The sequence below is a fragment of the Crocodylus siamensis genome, chromosome 5, assembly GCF_052110815.1.
Source record: "Crocodylus siamensis isolate JL-2025a chromosome 5, ASM5211081v1, whole genome shotgun sequence".
In the NCBI taxonomy this organism is placed as follows: Eukaryota; Metazoa; Chordata; order Crocodylia; family Crocodylidae; genus Crocodylus; species Crocodylus siamensis.
Window position 1 is genome coordinate 147,315,673 of NC_143399.1, and position 25,188 is coordinate 147,340,860.

At 39.8% G+C, this 25,188-nt stretch overlaps 1 protein-coding gene across 1 annotated transcript in view; it reads left to right on the forward strand.

Moving 5' to 3' along the window:
- Positions 1 to 25,188, forward strand: part of TBC1D5 (TBC1 domain family member 5) — a 475,870-nt gene that overhangs the window by 293,271 nt on the left and 157,411 nt on the right. Inside the window, exon 14 of the mRNA XM_090046588.1 lies at positions 1,343 to 1,515. Within this exon, the coding sequence (XP_089902714.1) occupies positions 1,343 to 1,515 (173 nt within the window). The remainder of the gene's footprint in view (positions 1 to 1,342; positions 1,516 to 25,188) is intronic.

The window sequence follows — 25,188 nt, forward strand, 5'->3', positions numbered from 1 at the left end:
CTCTGATCATGCGTGTGGCTCTTCTGTGGACTCTCTCAAGCTTCTCCACTTCCTTTTTGAATTGAGCCCAAAACTGGACACAGTACTCCAGCTGCGGCCTCACGAAGGCCGAGTACAAGGGGAGAATGACATCCCAGGATTTGCTTGAGAAGCATCTATGGATGCAAGCCAGTGTTTTGGTTGCTTTACTAGCCCCAGCATCACATTGCAGGCTCATGTTCATCTTGTGGTCAATGATGACCCCCAAGTCTCTTTCTTCTTTAGTGCTATCCAATGTAGCACTGCCGAGCCTATAAGGATACTGCAGGTTTTTCTTCCCAAGGTGGAGAATCTTGCATTTTTCAGTGTTAAACACCATCGGGTTCTTTTCTGCCATTCGCTGAACCTGTCCAGGGCAGCCTGGATCACGCACCTGTCTTCTGGTGTGGATGCTTTGCCCCAAGGTCGTCCCTTTCAATTCCAGATGCCCGATGTATTATTCTAGGCAGTCCCTTTCAATTCCAGATTCCCAGCGTATTGTTATTTTTCCAGATGGATCGCATGAGAGAGCATGCCAAGGATAATTTACACATTCTAACTGTTTCCTAGGCTGCTGCTTGGAACATGTCAAATCTGTGCGTCTGCATGGCTAGTATGTTGCTACCTGATCAGGAGTAAATTCTGTCATGTTCTTGAAATTAAAATTCAGACCACGTATCTATTAATGTGACACATTTCTTGGTATCTGCCAGCACTCTGGTTAACTTCCTTGATATTCATGTTCTGTGATTAGATGTGTACCACCTACAATCCAATGTCTTGAAAAATGGCGAGGCTAATTCATGCTGTTTGATGTATTTACTTAAATTTGGTGATGAAATAATCAACAATATGTCACTGTTACATTATGTCAAGATCCAAAGAAATTGCAAATAAAGAATGACTCCATATTTTGGCACTCCTTAAGATCTTCAGAAAATTATTTTAAGTGGAGTTTTATTCAGTAATATTCAGAATTGTATTATAGTTTACTTTTGATGCACTTAGAGACAATTTGTAAAGGTGCCTTAACCTGATATCAGTGTGAGTATATTTTGACCAAAAGAAGAACAAGTCAACTTGAAGTACAAGGGGGATTTTTTACTACAGGCTTCACCATAATAAAGTTTGAAGTGCTTGGCCCTGTTGTAACTGTAACTATGGGCTTGGGTAAAGTGGTTATTTTCTTTTCCTTTATTTTATTTTAGTTGTTTACTGACAGGTCAGTTACACAAGGAAGTCGTCCCTTGTTTACTGTCCTACTGACTTTTCATGAAAGATTTTTTAATCATTCATTTCTTGTTTTTATTTATCCTATCTTTAGGAGAAAGATGCAATGATGACGCCTATGCCATTTGCCAGGCCACAGGATTTAGGCCCATCTATTGCTATTGTAACTAAAGTAAACCAGATCCAAGATCATCTGCTGAAGAAGCATGATATTGAGCTGTATATGCATCTGAACAGGCTAGAAATTGCTCCACAGATTTACGGGCTGTAAGTGTTTACAATGCGGTGTTTACTTTAATTGCTTGCAATTTGTTTTCTTTAAAACGGGGACTATTTGCCATACTCATTTTAAAACATTATGGATGTCAGGAATAAAGAAATGTAGGTAGAGAAAAATTGCCCCCTATGTTTGTGTGTATGCATATTCTGTTAACAGTATTTCACAGATGAAACTGCTGTCCTGCACTCCTGGAAGTGATCACCTCAGTGTGGTGAGAGGATCTAAAATATTCAAAGAGCTATCTAGGAAGTTTTATATAATGCATTGATTCAGAATCATGCCTTCATATCTACTATATATTTTGCTCAATGAATAAGAATTAGCTGCAAAAATAAATAGGAACTATTAGCTTTCAGTGTTTTTTTTTTCCCTGTCACTCGCTCCTTTCAGACTACTATATCTACTCGCATACTACACGCACCCCCAAAATGAGCTCTTCAAAATTAGTATATCTTGAGTAGAGAACTTGATCTTTCTTTTCTGGAATAGAGACAGGGTAAAATAGGGCAAGCAGACACTGTGACTCATGGCTCCCCAGATAGCTGCCACTTCTCCCTGGGGTCTCAAACAGCAGAAGTGGAGTCCAATGTTAACCCTCTCACAACCACCGGTCAGGTAGTAGCTTTTGTCTGTATACATATAGTTAAATGTTGTTGGAGAATTCCTCTGGGTTTGTCTTCCTGGTAGAAAAACTAGCCAGAGACTCCTGAACAGACATTTGGATGCTGAGCCCCTGAAGAGCAGAGAGCTCATGGTGCTGATGATGCACAGCTGGGGACTTGTGTGCATACATCTCAGTATGTTATTCAGGTTTCCTCAGCCTGCCTGGAAGCAAATGGCAGCCTTGCATAGGGCAACCCTGATTGGCTGGCTCGGACTGCTCAGGTTAGCCTGCTGCAGCCCAACGTAGGAATTGGAAAAAGGGGATGTTTCTACTCCCTCCTACTCTAGAGCAGTAGAATCCAGCCTGAGCAACTCTGCCTCCCCGGTGGGGGAACAAAGGAGCCTGGAATACTGGAGGGCTATACTGCAGATTTTTTCAAGATTATTAAGACATTTCCTCCCACAGGAGAAACTCTCCTGGAAACGATTTATCCTTGGCTGTTCCTGGATTATTTTCCTTCTAGAACAGCTCTTTTTGCTATGGGAGAAAAATCTACTGCTACTGCTTTTCTAACATAAGATATATTTGTATCTTTGCAAAATTCTGAGAGTTAAATACTTTGTTAAGTTGATTTAACCCTCATCTGTTCTCATGAAACCATAACTGTTGTTGTTCTCATGGGGTAACTTGTTACCCCACCCGTATGAACAAAGTGGAACCAGTGACAACAGTATAAATGTACCAAAAACTATTTATTAAATGTACAGATTGTTTGTTTGAAAGAGGATTTATGATGATTTGCACCCAAAATATTATTTAACTAGAACTATGAAAAAAATTTAAACTTCTTTTAGAGTTTCAAAACGTTGAACGAACAATTTGCTAAGTCTAAAGTTCACACTGTTTTCAAACTAACAGTTACTTCCAAAAAGATTTCCTAACTGTTTTAACTAAATATTGCATTCCTCACAAAGCAGCAGGTTTCCAGATTTCGCAATCTTCTGTCCTTGGACAAAAAACACAACATCCCCTCAAGCTTCCAGAAGGTTCTATTGGGGTGCGTTGTGGCAATTTGTAATTTAAGGCAGTCATACCTGACTTGACAGACTTAGACAGATTATGTGTATCCATCATTCTTCATTTTATTTGTCTGTCTGTCAACTGTTCTCCAAGTTCCTGCAAAAAAAAGCACTGTCTTCATGCCGCATACAGGAAAGTCACCGCCATCCTGCTGAGGGTGGTACATCCGGGCACTTTGTGCAATGGGGCCATGAGCCACCTGAACCCTGGCCACTCAGCAAAGAAGGGGGTGGTGCCTGCAGAGATGCATGAGCATCCCCGTGGTCCTCGTGCATTTTGCTCCCTTACTACGGCTGGTTTTGCCTTGGCAGTGCAGGAACGTAGCATACGTGGGATCATCTGCCAGCTCATAATGATCCCAAACCACGCTACCCCCTTGCTTCTGCAATGCAGGTGCGTGTGCATGTGCGAATGCTGCCTTTTCCCCCCTCTTCAGCAGGCATTGGCACAGCAACAGGAGGAGCAGACTCAGCTGAGCCACTTGCCTCCACAACTTCTACCTCAACCTCCTCTGAAGTGGCTTCTGGAAAAGGAGACCTGGCTCTAGGGGAAACTTGAGGGGTGTGGAGCACAAACTCAGATGATTCCCTCTCCTTCCCCAGAATTTCCCTTGCTATGGCACTCAGATCCAGATCCAACTCTTCCTTTCTCAGTGGAAGGCTTAGGCTGGAAATTAAAATCGGGGTAGAGGAGACTGTACTGATGGTGCTGCTTGTTGTTGTCATGGTGATGGTGCTTGGGGTGGTTGTTATTATGGCAGGTATTGTTGGAGGGGATGCAGACACTGCTCCCATCTGCTTGGTGCCACTAGCAGCAGAAGCGGCATGGCTGCTAGTTGTTGGAAAGAGGCTGCATTTAAGTTTGGGGGAACGGGAGGGAGAACTTCGAGCTCTCCCTCTTCCGCCCTGGCCAGAAGTGGCCACCTGCCTTTCCAGCACGCTTCATGTTTGGTGTGCTGGAAAATGTGTGCATGTTTCTGTAATGTAATGTGTATATTTATGTAATACATAAATATATGTTCTGTAATATAAATTGTGGCTTTCCTGCACAGTCAATGCACTATCAGGGAAAACACAGATTTTGTTTATGTGGAGAAACAAAGAAAGAAATACAGAGAATAACAAAAACAAAGGATTTTGGGGGAGGAATACATTGAAAGGAATGGATTAGGAAAGGGTATTAGGGTATTTCAGAAAGGATTGGATCCCACTTGCTAGGAACAGACTAGCAAATAGTAAGTAGGAGCCTTCCTGGTGCTCCAGATGCTGCTGGAGGACACAGCTCAGAAGGCTGACAAAGGCACAGCTGACAAAACTAATTTCAAACCTTGCTTTTATGCTTCTTCTCTGTTCATCCCCCAGAGCACTGGGATTGGAAGAGACCTCAGGGAAGAACTGTAGTCACTGGCCAGCTACACATGTCAATATCAGGGTAGTCCTTCTCCCCCCCCTCCCCCCCCCCTTCCTCCCTCTCCTTAGTTTGTATTTCCCTGCAAGTCTGGCTCCAAAACTTGAAACTCTTTGAAATTTTCAAAGTGTTTTGAGTGCCCTCATTTCTTTTTGAAGCCGTTTCAAAGCCTTGCATTTTTCTTTCAGTGTTTCGAGTTTGAAACCTGTTGAAACAACTTTGAAACAAAACATCCATCAAAATTTTGCACAGCTGTACTCCCTGAACCTTCTTTCTGCCTCTCTGTTTGTTTTTCTTATGATAACAGTCAGGATATCTTGTGAGAGAAACAGGTGGAACGTTCGCGCCACTGTCTTTATTACTTTCTCTTGTTGGCCCAGCACTTTTTCATGGACTATGTCCTTGGTTGTTCTCCAATGATGTAGCTGTGGACTTTTTTCCCCGCACTCTGCCGTTCCTTCCTTTAAAGGTGTCATCATCTGCAATGTTTTCTGGGTGTGGTGGCAGTGGTTCTGCTCCACATCCTGCTGTAGCTCGGTCTTCCATGGTGTCCTCAGCCTGGTTCTCTTCCCTTTCCTGCTGGAATTGTTGGCATCACTTCTGCTTGTGGCACCAACTCCTCCTCATCTCAACTGGATGAAGCTTTCATAGATGCATGGTCTTCTTGCTCTGATCAATCTCCCATGTCTGGAACAAAGTCAGGATCCTCACTGCCATGGGATAAGATTTCATCAGTGGATATGTTGCTGTCATCCCCAGTTACCTGTGCAAGATAGGCTTCAGCACTGAATGTGCGCCTTCTTCTCATCCTGGACTGCAGAAAAGAATGATTACTGCTGAATGCATATAAATAACAATCAAAGACCAGCCTGTCCACCTATGCTGTCACAGAACCAATTCTACCCTGCCCTATGACAGTACAGGTAGTACCCTCTCCTCCTGGGCACAGAAGCCAGAGACCAGCATTCACCCATTGCAGGCAAGCCAAATGTGAGTGGATACTGTTTGGAAATCACACATGCAGGGGCTTATTGAGGGCATGTAAAAGAGGTATGGGGGGGTGTCCCCTTACTGTTGAAGGGGACTCCATAGTGTATGCTGTATTGCAGTATGATATAATTGTACTTCTTCTCTGCTGCCCTTTTGCTCCTTGTCCTCACTTCCAACAAAGGCAGGGCAAACTATCTTGTATGTTATGAAAGGTGGAGTTTTGCCATTAGAAAAGTTTTGCAATGAAAAAAGAGAGCAGAGGTGGATTTGGGTGTGACAAAGGGTTTTGGGGGGGTGGGGTTGGCAAAGGGCAGGGTGTTTTGATGACCTTGCAGCCTGCAAACAAAATGGCTAGCAAAAGGGATTACCACATTATCTGCAAAAGCAGAGTTGAGGATGGCCATCCATTAGTTACCATGGATACCTGAAGTGGACATGAATGACGTGAATGAGTCCTGACCTTTCAGGTGCATCCACCCAAAGTGGCCAAACAGGTCTTGACCTGTCATTTATACAGAAATTGATTGTGATAACAAATTACCCCAATGTGTTAATGTAGGCTTGGGGTAAGTTGTTACCCCATATAGAAAAACATTCATGCCTGCGGTAACATGTTACCCTGGGCAGTTTTTCATCCACAGAGAGCAAACCATTCATGTAAGCTGACTGTTCTATGGGGATATTGTGCACTGTGGGTGTCAGTAACAATGTCCTAAAAAGAAACATTTTTAGAATTAATTAACTTCAAGATACTGCACAAAATATGTATCTGGGGTAGGAAATTACTCCATGGGGAACGTATGAAGGTTAAACTGAGTGTGATACCATCATGTTAATTGAAAGCTAGTTAGAAAGGCTACAAGTTGAGGAAAAGTAAACTATGCATTACTGACAAGGCAAATTTATCTAGTTTTCGGTACTGTGTACATATTAGATTGCATTTATTTAATTTCTTTACTCGTGATATGTGGTTAGAAGGTAAACAGCACCTTAGTGTTACTTTGAACTGCATTAAATTAAAAGATGGTGCAAAAAACCCAGAAAAAAATAATTCTTCTATACTTTGAGAATTGAGAAATGTGGATAGAAAAGACAAGAAGCAACTTGGAAAGATGCATACTGATATGTTGAGACAAAAATAATCCCTTGCACAAATACATGCTGGGAAGGCAGAACCCAACTCAGTAAGACTGAAGACTAATCATTTGGGGGGGAGGGGAATCGGTTTCAGTCTGCAAAGTGATATGGGGACAGCAGCACCAGAAACTACATTCCTCTTCTACGTATAGAATGGAGAAGGAAGACATTACAGAAGAAAATTTAAGGCTGCTATCAAGAGAACTAGTAGGCTGTTAAAATAAATAAATAAATAAAATAAAAAAATAGATCAATAGCACCAATAGAAGCCCCATTGGTTGGGGTGTTTCTAGCTAAGCTTGGCAAAGCTGTAAGTAATGCACTGCAGAAAAGAAGCCTGCATTAGCAAATAGACAAAATTGCCTACCAACTCATTTCCATCTCTAATTTCTGATTTAATGTGAAGTACAGGAAAAAAGAAAGGAAAAAGAATGTGAGCATATTGTAATTATTCTTGCCTCTAGTGCTATCAGGCACTTTTCTGAATAATGATTTCCAGTTGTGAACAAGCTGACGGTCTCAAATACCAAACCTTGTGTTATGGTTAATATTTCTTGAACTAAAAACAGACATTTCTAATTATTTTGATTATTGTTAGTAATTATATTACATTTCCCAGTGTAATAAGGTAACTACTTTAAGAGCTCATGGGAGCGCTTTGAAACGTGTGGCAAAAATGTTAGCTTACCATAAATAATTTTTTACTGTTATTCATATCACTGAAACTGTACAAGCTTCTTAACAATAGAGGTATTATACAAAGAAGTTCGTGACATAAGAGGAGTTAGGATAAATACCTAGATGAAAAGTTTATAGAAGTAGTAGATGGCAACTAGATTGATTTGATGCATCCCTTCAGAAATTTAACTTGTCCATGATTTTTCCTTTTTAGTGGCAAAGTTCATGAGAAGTAGTTGTGTTTCATTCACACTTTTTCATATTTGACTTCAAAATTTACTCTTCAGGAATAGTCTTTCTTATACTGTGCTTACTGGAATATATGATGACCCAGATTATAAGACTGTGCCCCGATAATTAGATTCTATATAAGGAAAATTTATAAATTGGATATAATTTTCCAGGTATAAAATCTAATTATTGGAGGTTTGTCTTGAATTCATCCCTCTTCCGCCGGTACAGCAAGGAAAATAAATCTGGGGGGATCAGGTAACCCCCTTTGCTCTCTTCCCCCCTCTGCAACTTCTTTCCTCTGTAGCCCCTCCCCCTTCCTTACTATCAAACCCTGCTCTCCCTAAGCACATGGAAGTGAGGAGCAAATTTGAAAAAACAATTTGAAATAAACATAGCTATAGTCATTTGCATATCATACTCATAAATTTAGTTCCTCCAGAATTGATGCATTTTACCTTTTTGAAACTGTTGCAAGTTTTAGCACAGGTATTCCCTAAACACATTTTTAAGTAGCACTTTGGCACCTACTTACATATAATACAAACTATGGGTGATATTAGTTCAAAGCCAAAAGTCTCATGATTTACTATATAGCTTATTGGGTCATTAGTATTTCAAACCATGTTGACCCCACAGCCCTGCACTGCTCAGTATGTGTGCATATTCCAGATCCCTCCATAAAAGAATCCACATACTAATTAGCCCCGCACTCATGGCTAAAACTGTCATGAGTTCTGGGATCCTCCAGTTTCTTTTTTTGCTGATGAGGCACAAGGCAACATGGTCCAGCTTCACCAACGGCAGGTAGGGCCACACTAATCATATGTGCCAGGCTGAGAGTGGGGAAGACAGAGGAATTCTGAGTGAACTGTTTGGGGCACCATTTGGTGATGTTTGTGAGGCATTTAAGGGTGGTAAAGAAATGGGAATCATTGGAAATGAGAAAGAAAGGCGCAGCTCAGTGGTAGGGATGAAATTTCCAAATGTATTGAATATTGTGGCTCACAATGACTTAAAAAAGAGTCTGAAAAGGTGCTGAAGGGGACTTCACTCAATGGCCAGTACCATATAGCTTATTCAGATCGGTTGCACTAATCAATTCTTGTTGTAGGTTTCCATCAGCATGTTTGCCTAATATGAGCCACGTACTTTGTAGTCGTATTCAATGTTGGCTGCATTTAATCAGCTTCATAGTTGGTTTCCATTAGTGAGCACATACTGCTTTTAGAAGCAGTTCAAAGATATCTAGTATATTTAATAGGACTTTCTTGTATGCAAATATAAGATATGGGACCTTTTGCCCCTGTGCTAATGGAGGGGTGTGGACCTTATCTTGTATTTGAGTAAATACATTATTTGTAATGTTGGGAAGATGTACTCTGATCTGTCAAGACCTCTACTCGGTATTTATGTATGTATGATTTAATACTATGTGTAAAGCTCCTTGTTTTGTATGGCGTTATCATTTCCTTGCTTACAGGGACACTAATAATTGCAGGATTTGTGATAAATTCACAATATTCTGATTATTCACATGCATCCTCTGAATGTCCTTCATGATGTTACTTCTTCAGTGATTGCTTTGATCTAGGCCATAGTTTCTCAACCTGTGGTATGTGTACCCCTGGGAGTACGTGAGACGCAGGCAGGGGGGTACTCGGGTACCCAACACTCTCTCTCACATCCTCCTTTTCCTCTCTGTCTCATCCCTTCCTCCTCACAAAACTATGGCAAAAACTTTGGTGCACTACAGATTGCATGGCATTTTAAATTCCCCAGTAATAATGTGGCAAATAATTCAGCCCTTCTAGCTTTAGCCAACATCACCTCTAGCCCAGGTACATACTTGAGTTGTGCACCCGTGGTGTAAAAGGCAGCAACCCTACCCACACCAGATCAGACATCTGTCATATCACGGTCTTATATACACAGCTCTTCTTCCAACATATGGCACACAGTCTGTAAATATAAAATCCCCTGGAAAATTGAGTGTTAGGGTACTTATTACAATTTTCAGAAGTTAGGGGGTACTTGCTACTTAAAAGGTTGAGAAACACTGATCTAGGCAGAAATCTGAGATTTCAAAGTGACTTAGTTCATGCCAGGATAGCTGGTGGAAGGAATGAGTATCCAAGAAAATTGGCCCTGTGTAAAAACTTGTGTGGTATTTTTTTTGAATAAGTCACATCCATGTCACAGGAGGGAAAATGGTTTAAGGAAAGGTTTGTTTGTGCACTTAGTATGTTCATTAGGTTAGATTAGGATTAGAGGCAAGAGTGAATGAAGGGAATTAGGAGTCACTTCTACAATTTAGTACATTTTTCCTTTTAAAATAGTGACATGCTTTTCTGTTGTATTAAATATTCAGAGAATCTAGCTGGTAGAAAAAGGGTCAAATATTGATTGGCAATAGTGTTTGATCTGAGGAATGTGTTAAATTTTCCCATACGCTACAGTGTGTTAAACACAATGCACTGTATTAGTAACCTTTTTCTCTCTTTTTAATTAAATCCTCTGTAAACATTTTTCTTTTTAGTTGCACTCTTTTGTGTTGGACTGCACATCAGGGAGTATTACTGAGAAAAAAACTATTAATAATAAAAATGGTCTCTTTCCCACTATTAATTTTAGAACTTGTGATAAAGTCTTCAGCTAGGAAACTGAAACCCTTTATCCACCACATAAGTAGCAGCAGAAAACAGAATCTAGATTACCTTACTACTGTACCTCACAGCTTACCAGAAAGGGAACACCACTTAGTTTGGTAAATGGTTGTAAAGCAGTAGGTTTTCTATGTTAACGTTCATTCAGTCCTTCTCCTCTCAGATTCCCCAAAAGGGTATCATGTTTAATGTGGACATGTGTCCATTCAAAAATAGAATAAAACCATTAGTCTGTTAATTTTTTGGTAGGCCACTGCACATCCAGATAATTTTTCACCCAGTATCAACACAGGCTGGATCAGAACTAGCAATGTAAAGGTGAAAGATGATATATCATTAATTTCCCAGTTTTCTACCTTATTTCTAGAATCCTAAAATATTATGCTTAGGATATTTCGTGTTAATGGCAGCTCTATGAATTACATGTACAATACAAAACAAAAACTGTCCCAGTTATGTCTCATTTTACAGTTAATTTGGAAAATAAAATGTACAAAACAAATTTAAAAATAAAATTGAATTGATTACATTGACAATTCAATGACATACATTCAGACAGTAAACTTCACCTAAATAAAAAAAAAAGTTAAATCTGAATAAAAAGATTAGATACTTTAAGAGGTTGACAGATTTGAATATTCAGTTTAATTGTAAAATTAGATGGGTTAATGATGATTAATGTCCTAGATTAAGTGGTATTTAAATGTTAATTTCTCTGACCCTTACAGCTAATTCATGTTAAAGTGCAAAATAATTATTACAGAATCATTCTTCTGCATTGTTTGCAGTGCCAGCTTAAAGCTCAGCAATTGTCCTCAAGTGAAAAAGGACAAGTTTTGCAAAGACATTTTATATATGTGTGTATATTTTTAGGGCACCTTCCTCCATTTACAGTATTTGGTAATAGATTTAAAAAAAGATTTCAATTAAAAGAAAAATCAGTTGAATGAGCCTACCTAATACTTTGGTAACTGGTGTATTTTATGTATTGAGGATTTTGAAGTGGCATATTATATTACTGTATTGAAAAAACTCAAGGAACAATAATTTCAGCCAGATTATATAAATATATGATATGACTACATAAAATATCGCACACACAAACACACTTGCATGGCATAAGTCTAAAAAGCTTAATTAAAAAAAAAAAAGGAAACTCTTGGCTTGATTGCAAGCTTCTGTAACATATCATTGAGGACAGATTTCGCTTAACGAGCATGATACTGGTACATGCTTTTTGTAATAAATACCAAGTGAATATAAAGCATATGTTGAGTTGAACATTCATGACAATTTAGCCTAAGAATAGAGGAGGACATCTTCAGAACAGGATGCATCAATGACTTTGCCCCTGCACATTCACTTTATGCAAGTTGACCAGGTAGCTTATGGTAAGGTTCAAATTCAAGCACTTCAGAGCAATACTGGACTTGTACTTCAGTGTGAAACCTATTGTACATGATATACAGAAATATTTTTGAGGGGGAGGATGTAGAGCTGAGTGTACAGGGTAACTCTGACTTGTTAACCAGTCTCAAGCGCAGATCTGTAACTAGCATGAGAGAGACTGTGTTACAGGAAAGTCAACAGCAGCTGTGCAGCTCCACTACTATTATTATTAGTTGCTTTGCTATGAGCAGTGCTGTAGGGCATCCACCTGTCTCTCTCTTTCTCCGATACCACTGCAATAAAAAGCCAGTATTCTTTTCCCTAACTCTCTTGCTCTCTGAAGGGAAAAATAAAGTTAAAGGTTTCACAAATATGGGAAAGGAAAATGTGGATCATTTACTGTACACAGGGGGGAAAAAAACAGCATGCAGTATTTGAGGGGACAGTGATTGCATCAGGAAATAACTTTTATGGTGTCTTGAAAAACTAACCACAAGCACAGGTCATCTTTAAAAACTTTGCAGATAAGCCATGGTTCCTGAGTTTAGGCATGTCATACTTACCCCCGCAAAAGGTAGAGAAATAATAGAAGGCACAGTCCAAACCAATTACAATTATTCTATAGTTTTAATCCAGTATCATCAATTAACTGGACAGCAATTACAATAAAAAACAAAGTTGAGCTATTATATACCTAGTAGAGGAGTCGCCTAAATCTTTCCTTTGGTATTGAAACAAAAGAATATTTCAGAATCAAGCAATGGTAGTAATCCTTAAAAAAGAAAAAAAAAGATTTGTCCAGTAAGGGGAAATATCTTTTCTAAATATGTAGGACCAAATTCAGCCCTGGGCTAACTAAATAGAGCTCTTGCTGACCTTCAGGAATTAGCCATCCTATACTGCTTTTTCCCCCCCTCTCTTTGACCTGAGCAGAGCATTATATATTAAAACAGAGCTTTTGGAAAGCTATCTAAATGCCTACTCTGTCCTAATTGTTGGTCAAATTGTTTATGCAAAAGCTACCCACAGAACTTTGAAAGTTGATGATCCAGTTGGGCTGCTTGCAGACATGGTGGGGAGAATGCTTTACTTTAAACTCTGCGCACTCCCAGGCCAAGTTAAGCACATGCCCAGAAGAGGCACCATGCTAGTTGCATGCAGCTTTCCCAACATCAGTAGAGATCAGGTACTTTAGTGGACTTTTTTGGCCCTTTTATCTAATAGCTGATTGAATTAACTTTAGATAAAAGCACCCAAAAACCCGGCTGAAGTACCTGAGCTATATAGATACTGCAGACCTGGACTGAAGTAACGTGCTGCTGCTTCCAGTAAAGCACGGCAGGGGAGGATTGTTGGTTTGTTTATTTGTACTCCCTCCTCCCCCCCCCCCCAGTCTGTGAGTGCTGTCAGTTCCACAAACTAAAACAGGTAAATTTAGTCTACCTAGGATGTAACATTGGTTTGGCTGAACTGGTTCAGATACCTGTAGAGTTTCTATCAACCCTCTCTTGTATAGTGAACCATTTGTAAAAGTAAGCCGAAATTCCTGAGATAAGATGAAGGTGAAGAGAAGTGCATTAGAAGGTGTTTTAACAAGCTGCATTTTATTTTAAGACAAGAAGGGCCTTCTTCCTAGTTTTTTTTTTTCTGTACTTGAAATAGCAGCTGTTGTTCTATAATTTCTGTTTTGGTTTCTGCAAAATCAGTCTATTAACCCATTTTTTCTTTTATTCTCTTTTCCCCACCTTCACAGATTGTATGCATTTAGATTTAAGATATAGATACACATACAATGTAAGAAGCTCATATTATAAACAGAATGAAAGACTGGTTGAGCCAAAAGTGTTCATCTGAGTTTCATTCTCTTGCCACATAATTATGTGCTGAGATGATAATGAGTAGTACTAGGTGGCTATGAGGATGGAATGCAGATTTGTCATTATGTTGTTCCTTAATGCAGGTGATGTGCTTCTCATCTGAAGTACAGGGAATGATCTATAACTGGGGAAGAATCATAGCAAGAAAGTCTCCATTTTGACTTTTGTCACAATGTTTTAAAAAATTAATTGGCTATGTTTTTGGAAGCTAGTAGATTTAAAGTGGGCAAATAACTTTTGATACAAGGGCTTGTAAAATTAATTTACTAGGAAAATGTGTGTTGAAATGCATGAAAGGCTGCTTTTAATTTCACTTTTATATAATGTATAGGTTTAGATTAGCCAATATGTGTAAAGTCTGAACAGTAAAGAAAGAGACTTTGCTACAGCAGCAGGAATCCATGTTACTTTCAACATATATTCAGGGTGTCATTTATCAAATATGTGTTTATCCTTGTTAACCTTACTGTCTATTTGTAAATTTCAACTGCTTAGGTTAACCATTGCTGTTTGTTGTGATCCATATTATTTTCTCTGTTTCAAGAAAGGAGAGGATTACAGTGTAGAAAAAATTATAGTGTAGTGTAGAAAAAATAATGATAAAAAACCAATCAGTAGAAGTTTAATCACTGTTGACAAATTAATTAATTTATGGCATACCTGCACAGAAAAATGAAGATGCGACTGGGGTACATGCTAACATACCTATGCTAGTTTAATTTAGGAAGCTTGGGTCATATTAGCAGTGAAGAACGCTCCAAAGACTTTGTAAGGGTGGGGGGGTGTCTCTAGTTGCTAGTTTGCTGTTACCTGTGCTAACTGGATTGACTGGCTCTGGGGTTTTGCACATAGTGGCATAAATTTATTTCCATTAGTACGTACACCATCGAGTACACAGGCTCTACAACATTTACAAGCAGCATGGACCAGATGAGAGTGATGTTTCTCTAAGTTCCTTGGAAATGTTCTAAGAGACCTTTAGTTGGAGTTCTCTAATTCATGAAACACATTCATTTGCAACATTTTTAGGTCTGGCTATGAAACAAAAATTTCATTTTAAGGATTTGGAATTTGGGTGTGTTCCACATCAGAAAAAAGTGTGATATTCGATTTTATTTTGTTGTGTGAGGGGAAAAAAATAGGTGGAGCGGAGAGGGGCCCATCCCACACTAAACAGTAGTGTGATATTTAATGCATTTGCCTTGGATTTGTGAAACCCGAGTTCAGGCAAACTTTTAACCTCTGTTCCCACTTCCTAAGCAACCAGACTGCTCTCCTTCTCTGCCCTGTCTAAACCAGTACATTCCTGGAAGCAGTTGATTTTTCTGAATCTGCATTTTACACTGAAGAATGTTTCATGTGGAACTTCTCTGCCAGCTCTAAACATGGTGGTGATATGCAATAGCCAGGTCATTCGGCACATTGGACAGCTCTGCGTAGGGATAGAAGGCCCTTTGGACATTCTGATGTTCATGATGGTGGCCCGAAATCAAGAAATATCTCCAAAGTGCTGTCTTTTATTTATTCAGTCTGTTTTCAGTTCTTATTTTTAACTATTGCTGCTGAAATAGTACCAGAAAGAAGAAGAAAACAGATTAACACAGATTAGGATGTAGAGATGCAACATGAAGGCTTATAAACCAAAAATTATCCTCATTTCTTTCCTGGGACTTTATATCAGGTGTCTCAAAGAGAAATTTCTCTGTACCTCCTGGTATCTAATTCAGCAGGCAGAAATAGTGTTCTTCATAAGAGATCTCCATTCAGCTATTACAGGTGATATATTCATATATGGAATTCCTCTACTGAGACTGGACCAGCCGAGCATGAAAAAGCTTTCCCAGTACCACATGTCTTGTCCTTTGAGTAGTGGAGTTCAGTAAAATCCGTAATGATTTAATGGAATTCAATTTACCATGTGGAGAAACAGTAACAGGCAAGAGTCAGATGCTAATGTTGGAGCATACTGGGCACATATACATGTGTCAGACATCGCTTTGGCGCAGATTCAGTTGATCGAGTCTGCTGTGAATCTTCTGGAGCATGATAATTAGTGTGGTCCCACAGCCTCTGCGTTGCATATATTCAGCATCCCCACATTTCAAAATGGTGGCAGGGATGCTTTAACTAAAGCTTGTCAAATTGCCCCTGCCACCATTTTGAATCCACATGACCCTGTGGGCATTTTAATTAGAGCCAGTTCTCAGAGCCACTTAATTAAAAGTGCATTCCCTCTCCTCCCACTCTCCCCTCCCCACTCCCACACTTCACCCCAGAGCATATATATAGACACGCACAAAGCAGAAAGTGAAAATTTCTTTTTCCTGTGTAACATACCATTTCATTTCTTCAGCCAGGAATTATGTTGTTACTTTCTTCTGACCTTGACCTTTGTATTGTGTAGTTCAAGATTTTACAACTTTTCTGACGTTTAAAATTTTCTTGTAGAAAACTGAAGAGTTTTGGAAACTCTGAACATGAAATTGGACAAGAGTCTGCCGTTTGAGAGAGAGAGAGAAGGAAAAATTGTACTAGCTGAGTACATAGAAACATCACAGCTTCAGAATTATTTTCTGGTGCTAAAATAATCATTTTAATTCTGGGTATTTCATTATCAGAAATATTTGCTCAAAACCAAGTGAACGAAAAAGACAAATATGCAGACAGGTTTTGATATGGGTAATTTCAAACACTCTAAAACAGCATAGCCGTCAGTGAAGGAGGACAAAGTATTCTGGATTCAGATCTGCAAGGTATTAACTGCTATAAAGCCTCCATTTACTAAAATAGAAGTTGAAGGTGCTAATCACCTCAGATATTCACTTGCCCACTGGCATCAAGCCCATAATCAGGAGTAATGGTATTAACTTAAAAGGGGAAGTTTGTAAAGGTCAACACTTAAGGAAAACTTCCTGACTGGAAGATCTGTTAAGGCATGAAATACTCTCAAATTAATAGGTGAAAGTCCATTATCTTAAGCACTTGGGAAGAGTGTATAAAACACTGGTAGAAGTAGACTAGGAAAATGCCCATTCACATAACATCATATGGTTAGGTGAATTAGGGTATGTGCAGACATTAAACTAGGTTTAGGTTGATCTAAGTGTGAAACTGTATTTGTTTGGGGAGTTTAGAAATCAATATTCTAAGAGCAACACCCATAGGTAAATACAGAATTTTGATAAGGGGGATGCAGGACCAACAACTAGCACTGTGGCTGCATTCCATAGTTTCCTGCCACCACCCCCACCGAACTGGGGCAGGCAGACCACACCATAGGCGCAGTAGTTGGAGCCTTTAGGGTCCCCAGATCAGGGAAAGAGAATCTCCCCCCACCCTTGCTTCCCCTCCTTGCTCAGTGGCACTTCCCTTCCCCTTGACTTCTTGGTGCAGGACCCACCAAAAAATTGCCACTGTCCTGGCTACTCATTCCTTGCTCTAGCTGGAGCTGTGAGGCATGGCTGTGCAGGGAGCTAGGTCTAGCCAGGGACAGTGGTGGTAGCAGGTGGGCTCCCTCTCCCTGCTCCTGTCCCTTGGCTGGCAGGGAACACTGGAGGAACCAGTCTGGGAGAGAAAAATGACCAGCTACTGCTGTGTGTGGGTGAGCGCAACTTCCCATGCCACCATTCCCCACAGCACCAGCCAGAACAGGAAAGCAGTGGAGGGAGGAGGGATTTTTATCTACTTTAGGGACTTTAAATGGTTTACATCTGCTTCTCCCTTGGTGTGATCCAGATTCTGCAAGGAATCCAGATGTTGGGGGCTGTGGGAAACCAAACCTGCTGAACTACACTGTGGAAAGAGAATTGTCACTGCTCCACTGCACTCGCACTGGATCTGCCCTGAACATATCTGAGACAAACAAGTCAGTCTGGAATAGCGCTGTTAAATGATGTGCAGGGATCCAGGTTTTCTGTTTCCCATGAACAAACAGTAAAAAATGTGCATTTCCCTTTTTGCCTGAGAAAAATGCAGGTTTTTCATTTTAACAGAGAAATGTGCAGATTTAGCACTTTCAAAGAGCTTTCTGCAGGCTGGCAGAATTCCAGCCTGCAAGGGGCCAAGGAGATGAGTCATGTATGTGCACATGGCACCAGGCAGCCTGGAGAGCAGCTCCTATAGGTAAGCCTGGGGAGGAGGTGAGGAGCGAGTTGGGCAGGGCTGGGGCTAAGGCTGCTCCCCAGCCTGGGTGGTGCATGGGGCTTCCGGCCTGGGGCTAGAATGTGCAGCCTCTGGACCCCACCAGGGAATGGGACAGAGCCGTGGGCAGCTCATCCAGGGGGTGAGGAAGTTTGGGACTGGCTCCCCACTGCTGCCCACACTCCTGGGGGCAAGGGGGTACCTATGCCCCCAGATCTGTGCACAGGGCAGGGGTGGGTGCAGGTGGCCCACTGAAGCTTTGGGCTCCCCGCCCTGCTGTATTCCCCCAGGGCCTCTGTGACCCAGTTGATAATACCCGGCATGGTGGGGCAGGGCTGGGATCCTTAGCACTGCAAGTTCCACAGTGCCCTAGTGAGGTGCCCACTGCACAGCAGTGAGTGACACAACCCCACACTACTGTCCCCACTGCTACTGGGCATACAGGGGATGCCTTCCCAGGGTGACACAGGGCTTGCAGTGGCAAGGAGCTTTCCTGCCTTGCCCTGCTCTGCCCCGCTGTGTCAGGTTCCACCTGCTGGGCTGCAGAGACCCCAGAGGAGGGCAGCAGGGTGGGGAACCCAAGTCCGCAGTGGACAGCCCATACCTGCATCTGCCCCCATGGGCACTGCTCCTGTCGTGCCACCATAGAGGATAGGAAGCTAGGCTCCACACTCAGCTATACTGCAGCTGGTGCTCAGGCTCTGCTGCAGGGGCAGGGTGCTGGGGACCTGGGTCCCTGATCCTGTAGCTCTGGCAGCTGAGGGCCCCCTCCAGCAGGGCTGGCAGGGCAGGGGGCTGTGGGGGGAGTGAGGGGCACCGCTAGGGCTGAGGGGAAGCCATGGGCACCAGCAGGGCCCGAGGGGGGTGGGGGTATCAAGGGGCAGGGGGAGGCTTTGGGGACATGAGGGGCACTGGCAGGGCCTGGGGGACTGGGGAGAGGGGTGGGGAGTGAGGGGCCTGGACCTGCATTCTGTGAGTGAAGGGGGCAGGGAAGCTCTGATTTTCCATAATAAAAATCCCAAAATCAAATAACAAAATGTATAGGTATTTAAAAGTTTATTTTATTAGTGATTGAGGCACTGGTAGGCTTCCAACTTGCTTTAAAATGGTAAATATATCAATAAAACCTTGTGTTCAGTTGATACCTGTAGATATAGTGGTTTCGTTTTAATCGTGGATTTGCGGGGGGGAGTTATCACAGAATTTGCAGTTTTTTATCAAAGAAAACCAGGATCTCTGACAATGTGGGATATTTTGTATAACTTATTAATATCCAAGAATATAATGAACTGAATAATAGAAGTTGGTATGTAAATTGGTATACGGAGATGTATTGAACAGTCTGGTCTACCATAATAATAATGGTATTATTTGGTGAGGTCTAATGTAGAATTTGATGCAGTTCAAGATAAGTTCCATCTCAGTTCTGGCAAAAAGGTAAAATTTTCATGAAGTGCTACACAAAGAATGCCTTGTTAAAATGACCCAAGAACAAAGTATCAGTTTAATGATTCCAAATTACTCCAAATAACTAGAAAGTTGGAGCCAGTTCCAAAGAAACGTCCAGCCTTCGATAAATGAGCTTATTTTCGTATCATTCCTGAAGTGCAATAGTAGTATTGTATTGTTTTCCTTCCTGAAGAAAAGTAACTTTTAAAAACTGTTTCTTCTTACTTGATATTAATTGGTTGTCACTGGTGACAGAATTCATAGAAATTCCAAAGATGGCACCACTGAGAATTACTTAAAACTTTGGAAAATCCTGAGTGTTTAGCGTACTTTTGTAGTTAAAGTGGCCTATTTTGTAAATATTTGGAAGGACCACGGATCCAGGTGTGTTCCCATCTCCTAAGGGCTCATTTATTGGAACATTTACCAAGGACTGGTCAAACAGAAGAAAAGGTTGATAATTCCAACAGCAACTTTGTAGACATGCAGCATTCTTAGTTTCCAGAAATGTCAATGACACAACATCACATTTGGGTAAAGTATGCAGTATACGCCGAACACTAAAAAGGATAATTATCTTTTTCAATTCTTTATGTTTGTATTTGTTGTTCGATATACTTAATACATGGAGTCTCTTTTAAAATATTTAAAAATAAAAACCTTCAGTTTTCCATTTTATTATTTCAGTGAGACTAGTCAGAACAACCTTTGTGATGATGTAATGCTACATTCAACATAAGAAAGCATTTTGTTGTACATCATGGTTCACAATACACCCCAAGGTGTGCTGCAGTCCCATGAAATGCATCCCCTAATCCTCCCTGTTTTAAAATGACTCTGTGCAGAATGGTTCTATGGTTTTTGGTTTGAATTGTGACATCACAAAGCAGCCCTATTACAATACACTTGAACCGCATTAAACCTTTATATTTTAACTGAATATTTTTCTTTTTAGTGGTATAAATAGAGTACATAATGAGCATCTGTGGGATATGCAATTAATGTCACTTGTGAGGAAAGACCTTCATGATGCACTTGGGCTTTGGCACTCTTAAATTATGATCTTTTTACAACACTCATGGGGTAAATTCCATATCCCCCAGATGCTTATTATGGATCTTCTATGTCCCTTAATTCCTATTAGCTGGATTAGCAGTTGTTGTGATTTTGAGGTTTATGGTAATTTAACTGGGGTTGTTCTCTTTGATCGATAAATAAACTTTAAGAGTTTAGTGATTTTTATTCTCTAGCGATTCAAACATCTACAGTGTGCCACTAATTGTTAATTCTGTGTACAGGAAACTTTGGCCATGTATGTATTTTTGGACTATATTATGGGGTAAAAGCTCAGATAGATCTAAATTTATAACAGTTATTCAAATATTACATGGATAGACAAAATACAAATTTATTTGTATTTCAAAGAGAATTTTTTCTAGAAGGAAAAAAATGGGTGTTATAAAGTGATAAAATAATCTAAATCCTAACATTTGCTCTAATCACCATAGTATATCAGTGCCTCTGCATCATATGAATTGCTTACTTTTCCTTAAAAGCAAAATATATCAATAGGAAAGAATGAGCTAAATTACAGCAAGTAGTTGTGCGATGTCAAAGCAGAGGTAGGGTATACATTACCATCCTCTGCTATCAGGCAAGTGTCTTCATTGCCAATATATGCTTTGTCTTTTAAGCGGTGATAATGTTTCCATCTTAGTCCCAACCATGTTAGGAAGGGTTTGTCAGATTTGTACAAAATGGTTCAGATGAGTTATCAGCTCAAGAACAAACAAGCTTTTAACAGGACTCAATAAAGTCCAGTGATTAATTGTTATATATCCTGATTCATGCCTATCGCATTTTATCTAATTTAATAAAAGTCTGAAATGATGATTAATCCTTTCACACCAGCAGTTGCTGGTACATCCATTATATGTCCAAGCTGAATCCTACTGCCAAGGAGTTAACTGCTATTTTGAACTTAGTGTGAAAAATACCATTATAAATTTCATTAACCTGATCATCAAATTTAAAAAAAGTGAACTCGTAAAATCCATTACTACATATCATGCATCGAAGATTAAAAACTGGTCCTTAGTGGGCACGAATAGCCAGAATTAAATTCCCACAGCATATGTTTAAAGTGCTCATATGACATTATTGTATCTGTAATTATAAGAATTTTATGTTTATTAACTGTAGTGAATTAAGAATCTTGTTTTGTGTAAAATGTAGCATGAGTTAAATCAACCATTAATTCAGGATATATCAATATATATGTGGTTATTACAAACATACAGATATTTATGTAGCATACTTCTTTTTTAAATATAGATTTAATCTCTTAAATTATTTCATTCAAGAGGGAAACTTTAATTTGTTCAGTGCTTCCCTTATTGTCTTCCCATGAAGTCAGATCAAAAGTGTTCTAGAACCCAAACCTATAGAAATCAGTCCTTTTGGGAAGAGCTTGCATTGTTTTATGCCTGTGGCATACATGGGCTAAAAATAAATAAGACTTCAGCCTCTTTGCAAGGTGTTTCAATATACGAACTGTACTTTATTCTCAGTACTTTTTGACCAATCCCTAGTCAGCAGGTTTACCATCTTACAGCTTTAAATGTCCAAGAAGCAGAGCAGAAGCAAAAGTACTCAACTGTTACGCTAAGTACAGACGGTCAAAAAGCCCAAGGCTGAATCAATTCAGTCTTTGCAGGTTCATCTAAGATACACAGATTAAATTGAAACACAAGTAAACAAACATTTACCTTTGATTCAGGAAATGCAGCTGGGCACTAGAACACAGCTTTTTGGCTGTGTGTTTACTTCCTTTTCCTGCTGCCCCTGAGGTCTCTGGGATTTGCAGTCCAGAATTACAGCAGCAGAACTCTGCAGGGTTGCTCATCACTTCCTCTTCCTGCTTCCAGGTACCACTGGCATTTGTAGTCCACAGTCACAGCCAGCAGTAAGTTTGAGCAGGGGAAGGGGTGATTAGCCTGCCTCCCTGGCCCCAGACCTCAGATGGGGTTTGCCTGGTAGGGTGGCAGTCCTCCCCCTTTAGGCTGGGTTGCATCCCCAGCTGGATTTGTCCCCCTCACCACCTTCTCAGCCATCCCTCACTGCTACAGCTGGGGAGCAGAGGGACAAGAGCAGCCTTACTCTCTGGAACAGACAGCACAGCACTGCCCAGGGCTAGAAAGCATGTTGGGGGACTCTGGTTTAACTTGAACCAGGAAGGGATCTGGGACCTAAGTTTCATAAACTGGTCTGACCAGAATCAGTTAAGTCTGATATTACATTGAACCAGGATTAGCCATTTTGAAACTGGTTTATGTGCAATGAACTTCTGTTCTGTTACAGGTTTAAACCAGGTCGGATCTCTTAAACTAGTTTGTGTGTAACTTATGTCCCTAGCCTTAGGGCATAGTAAATATTTCTTTTTCTTTTTTTAGTCAACTCTCAGTTGTTCAGACATAAGGAAAGCAGTGGCAATTCATCTAACAGCCTAAAGATTATTCCAGAAAAGGTGTAGTCAAAATTCATAAGAATTAAAATACAATCATCTGTGAAGGTAGGCAAAGTCTATGTAAGAAGTCTTTCTACATCATTTAAGGCCCAAAGTTTAGGTTTTGTAAAAGTGTTTCTTTTAAAACCCAGCTTATCTGAAGAAATTTTATATATTTTCATCTAAATGGAAACAGTTATTTTTAAACCAATACATTACAAATGTCAGTTATAGTACGAAAAAGAGAAAATGAAAGTTATTAGGGAGGTAAAACTGACAGATCTTTCTAATGTCAAGTTGAATTAAATGTAAAGGTAATCCAACATCCTAACTGGACTAAAATAAATGTTCAGAAAATGGCAATGGGGAATTTCTTCAATGAAAATATACTTAATTTTAACTTAACGATGTACATATTACACAAAGATTTAATATTTTAGACATACTTGAACATCTCAGGCATAATCTCTAGTGGCTTCCTCAGTAGCTACTCACTGTGATGTATAAATACATCTCAATATGTGTATACTGTATAGGTATAATGGCCCCACACAGTTCTGCCAGACTAGTGATTTTAAGATGGAGGTTGCAGATCCTCTTATCACAGGTGTTTTAAAAGAGTGGGAGTTTATACTGTAGATTTTTTCTTTTTTATAAAGCATATTTGAACTTAGGCCATACTGCTTCTGTAGCCATCACCTGAAACTCTGCCCACAATTTTGATAATCACTTTGAAAACTCATCCAATTAAAATGCTTCCAAGCAGTTTCCTAGGTAACCAGCACATACTCACAGTAACAGGACTACACACATTAGAAGAAACAAAAACAAATGGCAGCAGTTCCAGTTTTCAAATTCGTTTGAATTGTAAATTGTTATCAAAAGGTAAATATTTGAAAAATACTTTTTTTTTAATCTACCATAAAAAACAAATAGAGAATAGATAGTTGTGACACACTCCCTTTATCTTTACCCAATCACTGATGCAAAATACAGTCTCTTACTTGACTCCAGTAATAGTGGTTATGAAGAGCTTGTTCTGTTCCTTATGCTACTTATATTATGCAAATATAGAATTTCAACGAAGGGAAAACCAGTGGTGTGAAGTTGTCACCCAACACAAGGAGCATTTCCTTTTCCGTAGAAATGTAGCTCATTCACCTAAACGTATCTTCAGCATGAGTAATGTACAGGCAGTGGAGAGGGAAAAATATGAAAATACCAAGGTTATTACAAAACAGCCATTGCTTCTTTTATTGGCATTGCCTCAAAATATATCAAGTTCATATCAAGTGTTTTGGAATATACAGAAAGGTGAGAGGCGCTCCCTGGATGCTTCGTCCTTCCAATCTTTACCCAGACCACATATGCACAGAGAGTAGTAGCATGGCAGTCTGCTGCTGCTGCTGGTTGAGTTCTTGCCTATGCTTTGTGCTTCTTCAAATGGATTCAGTTTTCAAGACTTTGGCTAGGTACAGACAAATCAAAAAGACAGATGGAATCAGTCCAAGTTACGCAGTTTTCTGTAAGCAGCATAGATTGGTATTGAACAGAACATACGTTCACCCGTTGCGTGGGCAGCAAAACTAAGATGGTGTTCTGCTGTTCTTAAACCAGGCTGTACTAAACTTCTGTCCTGTTATGGGTATAGACTAGTTTCCGATCACTTTTACTGGTAAAGGTGTAATGTCTGTACCTGGCCTTAGAGTTTTGCAGGAGGTATTTGGCAGCCTGCTGAATGATGGCTTTACAATTGTGGGATATTATAATGTTAATCTATTCTGCAAATGGAGCATACAAATCTACTGCTTGGGATGGCTTAACCCTGGATTTTTCTTGATAATGTGTCTTTATCTATGAGAGAGATCTGTGCACAGACGTTTTGCAAAGGGTGCTGATACCAGTTGGTTGGGTGGGAGAACACCTTAGTAGCTACACTTTTCCCACTTTTGTTAAGTTTTCTGCCTGTTATTTCAGCAGAGTCTGGTGCATAATTTCTACTAGCAAACACAGTACTTAAGGATGTAGTTTTCAGGACAATAATTCATCTTTGTTTAACTTTTGTTATATTGGGTTTCTCACTGTAAGATGCCCATTTGTAAAAAGATAATGTAAGAATCTGCAAAAAAAAATATGTGGCTTTGAAAGGCATGTTAAGGGATTAGGTAATTCATGGACGAACCAAAAATGCCAAAAAAGAAAGTGATTTAAAACTCATTTTTAATAATAATGACTAATTTTTTTTCCCTAAAACTTTTTTTAATCCACACTATTCTGACTTGGTGAAATCCTTATCTTTACAAACTAGGTTTACTACATTTCCTTTGGTCTGCCTTGCACACTAAAATGTTGGGTATAAAACAACCTTTTAACTAAAATGTATTCTAAATCATCTGCTTTTACTCCCTTTTTTGTACAATCCTCAATGTGAGAAGCTGCCAATTTTTCTAAATATCCCTATTGGTATATGTATATGATATAAGTGCAACTGAATTTTGACAGAATAT